This window comes from Carya illinoinensis, chromosome 1 (assembly GCF_018687715.1).
Source record: "Carya illinoinensis cultivar Pawnee chromosome 1, C.illinoinensisPawnee_v1, whole genome shotgun sequence".
Lineage (NCBI taxonomy): Eukaryota > Viridiplantae > Streptophyta > Magnoliopsida > Fagales > Juglandaceae > Carya > Carya illinoinensis.
Window position 1 is genome coordinate 946073 of NC_056752.1, and position 12540 is coordinate 958612.

The following is a 12540-nucleotide window of genomic DNA, read 5'->3' on the forward strand; positions in this document are numbered from 1 at the left end:
TATGTATACAAATTGATTAGTGGAAAAGGCCATTGATCCTATAAATGGCGAGATGGTATTTATGAGACCGAGCAAAAATGAAAATAAACAAATGATGCTTCTACAAGCACCGCTGGAAGCTCCCGTTAAGTTTAGAAATTTTGTTATTTTTTTTACATCATTTTTTAATACTTTTAAATATTTTAAAAAAATTCATAATAATATTAATTATTTATTTCTTAATCATTAAAAAAAAAACACTGGAAGGTCTAGCTCCAAATAGAGGATCTAGATTCTAGCATTTCTCTTAGTTAAAAGAACGAAGTCATTTAAAAACGTCAAAAATATTTTGGTATGGATTAATAATTTAATAGGTTTTATGATATTTACATAATACATTACGCCTCATTTATTTTTAAAGATAAGATGAGATAAGATAAGTTGTATAAAATATTATTATAATATATTATTTTTGTATTGATATTTAAAAAAATTAAATTATTTTTTTATAAAAATTTAAAAAAATTATAATAATTAAAATAAGATAATACTATAAATTTGTAAACATGGACAAGGCATAACTTGGCATCAATCTAATACGACATTAATATATTAAAATTTAAAAAGTAGACACGTATTAAATTAAAATTGACTCCGAATCAGTGAGATTTGACGGTGGCAGATTGGTCAAAACGAAAAAAAAGGTTAAAAAAATACAAAAAGCCGCCAGACCAGAGGAAGAAAACTAACAAAAGCGGGAAACTTCGAATTAAGAGGACCACACCTCCTCGTCCGCCGGACCCAACCTCATCATAAGTACTCTGTCCTCTATGATTTTTAGGGTTCTAAAAACACTATACCGAATTACCAATACCCAGTGTGGTCCCGCCCCCCTCAGACGCCATGGACGACGTTAGAGCAAGCTCGGCCTGGGTCGCCAGCCACGCCTCTCACGTGCACGTCGACTTCACAGGTTCGTATTCATCTCTCCAATTTCATACAAAAGCGTGGGCGTTTGGTTACATGGCAATGCTGCGTTTTCAGGGGAGGTTTAGGTGGTTCTGTTCTTCGTGCAGGGATTGAGAAAATCGTGGAGAATATTGGCCCTATTCCTAAAGTGGATTGGGATTTCGAAGGGATTCACTATTTCGACAATGGCCCGCTCACGGTTCAGTACCTGTTGGTGCTCGATGCTATGAATTTCTGTTTTTGGCCTGGTATTCTATTTTTCTTTCATGGGACGTTATTTTTTTTTATGGTATTTAATATTATTATTGTTATTTAGCTACAAGAAATTTTGCGACGAGCTGTTTTCAAAAGATTTTCCTTTTTTCAACAAAGACGCTCGATTCTTTTGAAGTATGCTTAATTGTAGTTTATCAAATGGCCAAGAAGTTGTCTATGCTGGACTAAGTGCTTGTAGTTGTAAATGGGTTTCGTTGGTTGTAATTTTCTGGAAATGAGAGTCATTATTTCTTTCATCATGTTTATGCCGAAATGCTATATAATTGATCATGGTGCATATAGTTTAAGTAGCCTGATTATTCATACCATGAAGTGGATAAACTGAGGCACGGTTTGCACTTTGCATAAGAATGGGATTTTCGCCAATGAGCTATATCTCAAACAACGCCTCCTCCTCCTCTAAGAGTTGGGTGGAGAGTAGGTTCATGGTTTCAAGACCCTATGGCCTGTGTTTCCTACAGATAAAAAAAAAGTAGAAAAAGTGAGGAGAGAATATCGAGCTGGTCTTCGTTGAGCATGGTGTCATGATTAATTAAATGGTGTCTGATATTCGATACCTGCTCTTTTTGGATATATTTTCTGGTGCCAAAAGCTCTAAAGCAGCCTTGTACTGTTATAATTTAATTGAATGCACTTGCAGAGCGGCTTGTATTGGAAACAGAACTTCCGATCCCCTAATTTATTTATGAGATCTAGAGACTGAATCATTGCATTGCAGCCAGCAAGGGCAACTTCTCTGTACTTGCTTTTGTTGCTTGTCATGTGGCTTTAACATTCCATGGCATGAACTTTAGTTTACCTGCATTAACTCAATATTGTGTAGGAACTTACAAATGCATCTGTGGATGAGCTGTAGACTCAGACATCCTGGGTTTAATTCTGTACTAGAAGTTTCCCTGGATTAGAGGGTGCGCTTGTGTAGCTGGGGTTTACTCCCCAAGGGTAGTTTGAAGAGCTCTGCCTTGGCGAGTTTCTGCTTCTTAAAAAAACGTTTTTTGCTCTGACATCCTTATTTTATCCCAATTGTTTATTGTTTACAGATAAAGATTTAAGTTATGATCATTTGGCCTCGGGGCTAAAGGCTGCTCTACAAAATGAAAAATCTGCATTCGATGCTGATCGTCTGCAAAAGTACACTGGTATTGTGTTTTTTAAATCTTGTACAATTGCTATGGTTTCCTTTCAAGGATATTTGTATTAAATTAGATTTCATATAAGGAAATGTTGCCTGCTAAAAATGTTTTCAAAGGGCTAATATTTGAATTTTGGGAGGAGGATTTTGATGTTTAGATTTTCAAGAGTACAAAACTGTAATGAGTTTATTTTAAGAAAAAAACTGAAGTCCCGTTTGGCAACATAACTGTTCTCAGATATTTTATTCCTAAACATTATTCAAATACAAAACACTTTTCAATTTCAAATATTCAACATTTTCATTTAATTTTTACCTATTCATTATTACTTTCCCTAACTCCTAAAAAAAACACAAAAAATAATACTACTTTTTCAAATTTCAACAAAAAATAATATTAAAAAATTATATTCAAACAATTTTTTAACTTTATAATATTTTTATTCAACTTTTTCTCTCTCATTTCCCAAAACCCAATAAAACACCTTAACTCATGCTATTTCATTATTATTTACAGATATACTAAAATATTTTTAAGTATCCAAACGGACCCTAATTGTTTAAATGCGTTTGTGTATGGAATGTATATCTTAGACTATGGAAATATTTTCTCTATAAGAGATGAAATGGTATTTGATTCCATAGTTAAGTAATGGGATCATTGTATGATGTCAGGTCTTCAGTTACGTGAGTTGTTGAAATGGCCCAGACCGCTTCCTTTGGAGGAGGAACGTGTTCGTTTACTGCATGAGGTCAATTACCTTATACTTGGCAAAAGTTTTAATTGCTGCATTGTCACACCATCTCTTGTGTGTTTCTCACCTTTCTTGAGAGCAGTACTTGCAAGTTTCTAAATGTTCTAGTTCTCAGATATCTAGTTTGCTAACAGCAGAATTAGTTGTTTGATATTGTTAACTCCAACGCTCTAGGTTGGCTTTGAACTGGAAAGAAGCTTCGATGGCAAAGCATCCAATCTGGTGAAGTCCTGTGGAAAATCAGCTTTGAACCTTGTGTGTCTTGTTACACGTCACTTTCCTGGTATCACTTGCTCATAGTTTCTTTTCTTTCTTTTGGTTGTGTGTACATATTGTCTGCCATAACTTCTCCATCTGTTTAATATGACTATGTTTTGATATGGTTATATATCTGATTTCAAACAAACTAAATTGTTCTAGGCTTCCGAGACCACTCGCTATACAAAGGCCACCAGATATTCTTGTATAAAAGAGCTCAGATATTTGTAGCAGATTTATGGGGTGCCTTTAAAGGCCAATCATATGGAGAATTTGATGACATTGGTTCCATCACCATAATGGCGGACTATATTGTTCCAGCTGTGCTTCGACAGCTTGGTGCCCTAAAATATAGTTCAACCCTTGCCAGCATAATTGAAGCCAATAGTGAAATATGTCCAGGTAGTGAGGAGGAAGTTGAACTGCGAGCTTGCTCTGTACATGCTGTGGAGAAAATGAGGGAATTGATCAGTTCAAAATTAGGAAAACAGGTATGGTTAATCTTTTTTGTTTGGTGCCATTTCTATTTTCAGTTCATTTGCAAGCACATGGGGTTTTCTTCCTTTTATTTTCCAAAATTTGAGACGCATATTAACAACAGTTAATTTCCATTTTATGTTATATTTCCATATATTAGTTGCTATGCTTTCGGACAGTTTGATTTATTTACACAGAGCAAAGTATACATGTTTGTGATTTATGATGGCCTACAGTGTGATGGCGACGCATTCTTTTTTCCTTGGAAAATTCCATTTTATGTTCTTGTATTTCCATCTACTAACTGCTATGCTTTCGGACAATTTGATTTATTTACACAGCAAAGTATACTTGTTTGTGATATATGATGGCCTACAGTTGACGGCGACGCATTCTTTTTTTCTTGGAAAATTTTTTGTCTTGTTCTTATGCAATTATGACTGAAAATGACAAATTTTATGATTCTCTTTCAGTACGTCATTGGTTATCTGCTTTCATCGTATCCTAACTGTAGGATTTTTTGTCTACAGGTGTTAAGCGTGGAGTTGGACCTTTGGCTTTGGGCTTCTGGAATTCAATGTTCATCATTGCAACACCATCGAACGCTCTCAATATATTATTAAGTGCAACTTACACTATGGTAGCTTCCTCTTAAGTATTTAGTTAAAATTATGAATTGAAGTTGGAGGTAACGGATTCATAACAGCCTTACAAAACTCCTTTTAGATAGTCACATCTTATGGAGGATGCTTTTATAACTAATGTACTTTTCATTTGCTATGAATGAACCAGTGGATCTTATGAAACGTGATTAGCTTTCAAATGATATACTTGATGCTGTTTTTCCTTTGGGTCCTATTTTTATTTGACTATAATTTACAAAATTAATGTCCCTGGAACTGTGACAGCTGTTATATAAAAGACAATTCTGGTAGTCTTCAAGAGTGCCATGGCATGTAATTTTGATGAAGCTTAATGTTTTGTTCAAAATAGGTAATCCCTTTTAGTCTTTTGAAAGGGCTACCTGGTCAGATAGCTGTCGGGATAAGTGCCAGCTTTAGGAGAATCAAGTAATCAACTATTCCAGAAATTTTTCTTCACATGGGCATCATGAACCTTATAGTCACTATCATATCTGCTAGATCAGAAATGCAATTTAAATCTAATTTACCATATGCATGTTTTGGGTGCTTCTCTATGCATGCATGACATTGTGTGAGCATTGTTGTTACGACATAGAGAGAGATCTTAAACCTGTTCTTTGGAGTGCCCAAATTTGGAGGGGTCTGCATCGAATGCTGCTCACTGGTAAGCTACACTTGCATCAAGGTAGTGTTGCCCCCCACGACCTTGATGGGTTCACATGGAGAGGAGTATGAGCCACTGGCATAAGGTACTCTTTCATTCCACCTCTGATTTGTTCACACCTGAAATAACAAGATAACAGGCATCATGCCCTGGATAGGCAATAAGCTGTAATCAATACATTGAGTGATGGAAAATGGAAATAGTTGTTTCATTCTTTTATTCAACATGTTGCATATGTAAATAAACGGAGAATGAGGGTTGTTTATAATAGGTGAAAGCATGCAAGTGTAAAAAATGTTGTGAGATTTATGTTCTGTGTATGGTACCTAGTTGATGATTTTGTAGGTTAGCAAGATAGGCAAACATTGTGGATGACATCAAAAGTGATATTATTTTGGTTTAAAGTGGCATTTTTTAGGACATTTAGATAGTTCAGCTCTTAAGATGGTTAAGAATCATAATTTAGTTTTCTAATAACACACTCAATTAGAATATCTTCAAACTCATGAAACTATCCTTGGTATCACAAGAAGTCTACCTTTTTTTGTCAATATTACCAATGTTGAGAGATAAGAAATGTGCTTGAGTCCACAGAATGAGAGTTCAACGTCACATTTTTGTCATTAGTGCTGAGATTTGCTGTCTACAAATACTGGGAGGTATATCTTGAACCTCTTTGATGTCACAATTACCACCATTCTCTCTTCCTGGAATTGTTCTTGCAGCCTCCCCAACAATCTTTTCCCATTCTGGAATGCCTTCTTAAATCTACATATGACCATGACAATGAATAACTATTTCCTGCTGAATGGAAGGTGGTTCGGTTCCAACTCTGGTGGCTAACATATGCTACTAGAATTATTGAAAGTAATATCATTGTTTTGGTAATCCTGTATTTGACGTATTATACATTTCCAAGGTGGTGGCTTCCAGTTGTTGGTAGGTTTGCTAATTAATGGCCGCGAGTGCCAAGCCTCACATTGTTTGAGAGTTTGGAGCCCGTTTTCTTCAGGCGATCTTTCCCTTTTGTTCTATGTGTGAGCAGCTTCAATTACTCAGGGTGAGTTGCGCCTGCAAATCTTAATTATATGCATAGTTTAAAATATGAAATGCATTCTATTCCTTTTCCCTGCATAGGTGTGAGTGCGTCTAGTGTAGTACCTTTTGAAGCTTTTACAAGCAGGTAAGGGAAGATAGAAAGTAGGAACTTTACCTGGTATGTGACGTGAGCAGGCATATATATTCGATCGAAATACCAAATAGCTCTGCTTGCGCAGGGAAAATGGTCAAGTCAGGAAATTACGACCTCCATTTTCTGTGTCAAAATGCTGCTATATAACCCTATTAATCTCCAGGTAGAAGACCCAAGATCTATATTTCGACTACCAGAAGATTGCCTGGCTTGGCCGGTAACCCATACTCATCCACAACTCAGATCGGTCCGCTGAGGTAATGGACCTGGACCACTTTCCTGACCAGTGATCATTGCCCTACTCAAAATTATCTTGCTCATAGGATATACGATAATCTCAATTAGTAGTTTCTTCTTAAAGTTCATCCTTACAGTTACTGCTGGGAGGTTATGAATTTTAAATCAAGTGCAGAATCATCGTCTTTAATGACACCTCCGGTCCCCAGATTTTACCTCTGAAACTTGGGGAATGAGAATGCCAATGGTTTTGGAGAGGAAAGTTTTGCTTCCATGGCTTATTTGTCAAGTCTATGGGCAAAATTCCAAAAACACTAGTCTTTTGGAGTTGGAGGAGCCATGTTGAGTAAGTGGAAGAGAAGATCATGGCATGGGATTATTGCTGTGTACTTTTTTGGGGTAATTCAGTAGCCTTATTTGGACAAAAGGAGGTTGACTTCCATGCAGGTGACCCATCACCACTAGTCGATGTAGTTGGGAGGAGCCATGGTGTGACGATTTTTCCAAATGGTCCCTGACGTCTTTCCCGGCTTTCATCAAAAGCACAAATACCACTAACGCTTGGAATGTCTGAGAAACACGAGCTCCACATTTAAAAAAAATGCAGAGATATTCTTTGGGTTCCCGTGTTGACATTTGTTTTAAATCTTGTCAAAACTACCCAAAGCTTTTTTCGTCCAATTGCCCCTCCAGTTTTTGAGACATGGAAGAATGATGTTTGGACATGGCGACCAACATATTCATGGAATCAAAATAAATAATTAGAGAACTAAGAGAACTTTAGGATTGTAATCTCAAATCATTGTTGCATTCAATAAACAATGATTTAAAAAGAAAAGAAAAAAGAACCCTAATCTTAACGGTAAAGCACTTGGGAAATGAGTTCTAAGAAATCCAGCGAAGGACATTAGGAAGGCCCTCAACGATTTGATAGATATTCCTTCCCTTCATACCCAATAATCAGTTCTTAAAAAAAAAAAAGGGCTTCTCCACCAACAAACATTCATGTCTAATGACGATTGTTTCGTAGTTTATTCATGGCAGGAAAATCTCTAGATATCAGTAGAGGAAATTATAGACTTAAGAAATGAACAGCTATCCCCTCAAATTCACCTTACAATCTTCATAGTTTCTCGTCCCTCGTATTATTGAATTTACTCCATAATCGCCTAATCTATACGATAATGGACAATCCATGTCCTAGCTCGGTTGATCTAGCTGGGTTGATCATGTCAGTTTCAACATCAAGCAAACATAAATGTCTTGAGGAAATTTCCTACTGCGAAAGGCTGTACCAATCGACCGGCATGATTGGGAAACCTTTTGTTTTCATCTTGAAAGAAAGATTAAGCTTTACAAGGGTGCTTATAAAGCTTGATGAACTAGAACTAGAAAATTTCTCAAATACCGTACGGAGCTAAATTATAATAAGGAACTCACAATATAGATGGGTGGGCATGCTTGATATCCTCTGCAGAGTAGTCCTGGGTTATAGCATCTCCACTAAAGTTTACCATCTCACTCTGAAAACCTCTCCTAGTTTTAAACTCAGCAACGGGAGGTACCTCCGGCTCCTGGTGCCACCGGTTGTACGTGCAGATCAGGAAGTTTCTGCTGCCATTGCTTTTTCTTCACATCTTCAGTCACAACCACTGGACCAGTCTCGGAGGTTGGACCACCCATATCTACCCATGGCTGATGACTCTGTCCAAATTCTCAGTCGTTGTAGATCTTGTTCAAGACAAGGAAAGTTGGGTACGTATCTTGTGAACCAATACATCCTTCGATGGAAGAAGAGTCACCTCAGATTTCATTTTCGTTTGAAAATTTTGGCGTCTATGATAGCTAGGTACCATTCAGTAGGACTATTTTTTTTGAATTTTTTCTTTTTCTCTGGCTTCTCCTCCATTGTGGATGGATGGACCACATACATAAACATCATTGAGTTTTTAGTACTGTTTTCTGCTTTTCTTTTCTTTAGTCGTATATAATATATATGGTGAGAGAAGAAGAGAATGCCATACTGTGCAATGGGCTTCTCTTCAGGTTAAATATTACATAAAGATGAGTAACGTTCAGATGGCATAATGCCCCGACTTACATCTGGAACTTAATCGAATTGATCAAGCTAAGGCTGATTTTTGTGGCGTATGATCTGATCTAAAACATTATAATTTGGACTAGATTGGGGACAGATCAATGTATAGAATCGATGGAGTTGGGTACAATCATCATTTTGGAATAGAAACTCATGGCTTCAAGCTAATCCAACTTACCTCACAAAAGGACCCCACATATCGGAATCTTGATGATATAGCCAGAAAATTCTTGATGGATTTTGATTTGAACACTTGTTTGTTCTTATAGACACAGGAAAAAATAAATAAAAATCTCTCTATTTTGCTTTACATGAGAGCTGATCCCCAGAAACTATTCATAGGTCTTGTATTACTTTCTTCAGTGCATGAGTTCTTATCTGATTATAAATAAATTGGCAGCATTATTGCAAGTAATCCTATGGAAATGAAAGCAGGACTTTTTTGTGGGGAGAGCGGCTGGGGCAGGCATTACGTACCTGGTGTTTCATGTCAACTGGCTGGTATAGGTGCTTTAATTTGGCTACTGATGTAGGGTATTTTTAAACTATTTCGCACACTAAAGTTCTTCCTTAAAAAATATAAAGTTCAAACGTGGTTTTGTATGATAACAAAGGATTACAATAATTCAGATTATTTAAATAATATCTATTGATGCGTAAAAAATCGCACAAGAGATTAGAAGGGAAGAATGAGTCATTCACAGTCGGCCATGATGATCTGAGTTTCGATCGGTGTAGTCTGGAGCCCCCGGTGTGGTTCATGTAGCTGTGTATTTATCCATAGCAATGAATAGAAAATTAATACTGAGAATGTAAAAAAGAGATGATAGACACACAAATTTACATAGTTCTATATATTGACTATGTTTATAGGAATTTTTGGGAATGAGAGAGTCTACTATAATATGTTTATTCATAATTTTTCTTTTCTTATCATATAATACTAGAGATCTTGAATGTATTTGCTGGAGAGTCTCTTGTCACTGGAGCTCCTATCATGAGATTGAAGAAGCTGAAGAAGGGGTCAAAGTTCATATCTCATCGTTTGGCCACTTGCTTCATGCCGTCTGCAGTCACGAAGCATGGTCACCTTCCTGTGTCTGATCTATTTCTTTCATTTATTACTTTTTTCCTATCTTGTTATCCTTTCCTCTTGATCATCCACTATTCTCCTTTACTTTCATGCTTTTCTCTTTGTCTCCTAGTGGTAGTCTAGTGGGCTACGCCTGATCTTCGGCCAGATATTTTCTCTCTCACAATACCTTCAGAACTTGTTCCATTTGGTTAGGCAGAGGTACGAATTGGAGTTGTCCTCAACCTCAAGTAACCAAACAAACTTGTCGATTTTTTTTCAATGTAATGAAAATGTCCCAGATTTTATGGAAACAAGCAAAATAGAAGCATTCAGAGAGAGAGAGAGAAGAGAAGAAGAAGAAGAAGAAGAAGAGAAGAGGAGAAATCCTGCTGCCTTACTCGATCGGAGCAATCCATTCTTGATATGTGCTCTACCTTACTGGTTCGGAGTTGTTTAATGAGAACTTAACCAGAAGTCTCTGATCATGGCATGCATCTACATATTGACGTTTGTAACTTTGTATATCAAGCAAATTCAGATGGATTATTTTGATTATTTAATTTCTTACATTTGGGATAGATGAGGCTGACATCAAGCTAAAGTCATCAACAATTCAACTCATCCGGTAGTAAGATACAAAATATCATATTAAATCGCATTAATTTATAATTTTTTTTAGATAAAATCTTTCTATAAATATAATGTTTTTTTTTTAAATAATAATTATAATCATGAGTATATAAACATCATATAATCATTTTATAAAAATTAATAAATATATGATCCTCGTAAAAAAAGAATTAATAATAAATTTTATTATTTTTTAAAACAACTACAAAACACGCATCACACGAGTACGCTACTCTTAATTTTTCCTCCAAATGGTAAATAAGCTCGATCCCATCTACTACCGGCCTAAGGTAGGGAGTAGGTCATATCACTTAATTTACACTTTTTGTTCTATATCCTTGTTATATAATTCTTCTCAACAGAAACAGGTACCAACTCTCTCTCTCTCTCTCTCTCTCTGGTTCTAGAACGAAGACAGGAGAACCCAATGCAAAGCCGAAGATTCCTCCTTCTTTGAACCATCTTTTTATCTTACATCAACAATTGATGCCTTAGTTGATTATTCTATATATAAACTACAAGGTACCATCCTTTTTATTTTATTTCCTTATAGAACGTCTAAAATATTTCCATTTGGTGAGATTTACAACTTAATTTCTTGGTAATTAAATAATCCCATTTGAGTATTGTTACAGAATTTAAACATTTTATTCATCATCTTTACATCATATGTTACATATAATATTTTTATTTTTTTCTCTTATTAAATATATGGTGTATGGATGATAAGTAAAAAAACATAATAGAACCATGACAATTTTAAAAAAATTTAAATAAAATTTTAAAAATAAAATTAAGTATTGTGTAGAGTTTATGAGAATATTGAGTAGTAAACTGTAAAGCCCTAGCCACGAGCTTGAATAAAGATAGGTGTGATAAGACATTGGAGACGCGCAATTCCCATGATTAAAGTTGGAAAATATTGAAGTTAAGAGAAAAAAAAAATATCCATAAAAATTGATATCAAATTATTGTGATTGCCAGAGAAAGAGAAAGAGAAAGAGAAAGAGAAAGAGAAAGAGCATAAGACCATAAAGATGAAGAATAATGTTATATACAATTTTTAAATTGAGACTATAATGTATGTCTAAATAATTTTATTTTTAAAATTTTTTAAAATTATAAAAATATTTCTCATAAAATGATATTTGTTCTTATTTAATAAAAGGTAATATAATCCCTATTTGAGGACTGCTAATAGAATTTATCAAAGAATTAATAAAACTATCAACAGATCAACATCAGCACGAACTCGAATCTATTTCATCACTGAAATATTTACATATCAATCCTCTTAATGGTTTTAAAAAAATAATTGCTAAATAAATCTTACCTTAGATGTTACTTTGCACATGAAACACTAGATTTCAGGAACGTTAAGAGCTCCACTCAATGGTCACATCATATTTGAATCCCAATCTCAGCCAGACATTACGCATCTAAGGAGGACGTTATCTTGTTAGATAAAAATAAAAATTAAATAAAATATATATTATTAGAATATTTTTTTTAATATTATTTTTATTTTAAAATTTAAAAAAAATAAATTTTTTATTTTATTTTATATAAAAATTTAATAAAATGAGACGAGAATAATTATAAAAACAAACCAGTTTTCATGTTTTTTCACTTTAGAAAGTTATCAATTATGACTTTTGGAAGAGTAGCCTCGTCTGTTTATACAAATAATTTTATTTCAGCTAATGCTTATAATTTTTTTAAATTTTTAAATAAAATATAATATTTTAATAATATTTTATTTAATTTTTAACTTTTATCTCATTTTATTATTTTATTTAATTTTTAACTTTTATTTCATTTTACTTATATAATCAAACGAAATCTTAAACTATTTTTAATGTAATTATTTTATTATTATTTATAAACTATTTTATTATCATTTACAAATTATACTTAACGGCTAAATCTCATTTTCTGGTTATCGCATCTGCTAGTTAAAAATTATTAAGAGAGATTTTAACAGTACACATTTTCTGGTTATCGCATCTGCTAGTTAAAAATTATTAAGAGAGATTTTAACAGTACAGTAGAGTGAGATGAGATATAAATTAAAAATTGTATAAAATATTATTTTTATTTTATTATTTTAAAAATTATAATGATTAAACGAATCCGTCCCTAAATAAGCCGCGT

The 12540-nt window shown here is 34.3% G+C and overlaps 1 protein-coding gene and 1 long non-coding RNA gene across 4 annotated transcripts; one reads left to right on the plus strand and one right to left on the minus strand.

Moving 5' to 3' along the window:
* The first annotated feature begins 743 nt into the window (after positions 1-743).
* Positions 744-4674, plus strand: LOC122304577 (queuosine salvage protein-like). The gene is made up of 7 exons (XM_043116842.1): positions 744-952; positions 1056-1196; positions 2265-2363; positions 3032-3108; positions 3286-3394; positions 3532-3860; positions 4377-4674. Exons 1-7 carry the CDS (start codon positions 883-885, stop codon positions 4467-4469), a joined length of 918 nt encoding a protein of 305 aa, XP_042972776.1. The 5' UTR covers positions 744-882; the 3' UTR covers positions 4470-4674.
* LOC122304586 lies at positions 3550-9033 on the minus strand. Of its 3 annotated transcripts, XR_006240993.1 has the most exons (4): positions 6065-9033; positions 5693-5922; positions 5101-5273; positions 3550-3813 (listed from the first exon to the last, which is right to left on the minus strand). It is a non-coding gene; the product is annotated as an uncharacterized LOC122304586 (long non-coding RNA). The 3 variants fall into 3 exon arrangements; XR_006240992.1 differs by having other exon boundaries at positions 5101-5303; positions 5693-9030; XR_006240991.1 differs by having other exon boundaries at positions 5693-9019.
* Between the last annotated feature and the right edge of the window lie 3507 nt (positions 9034-12540).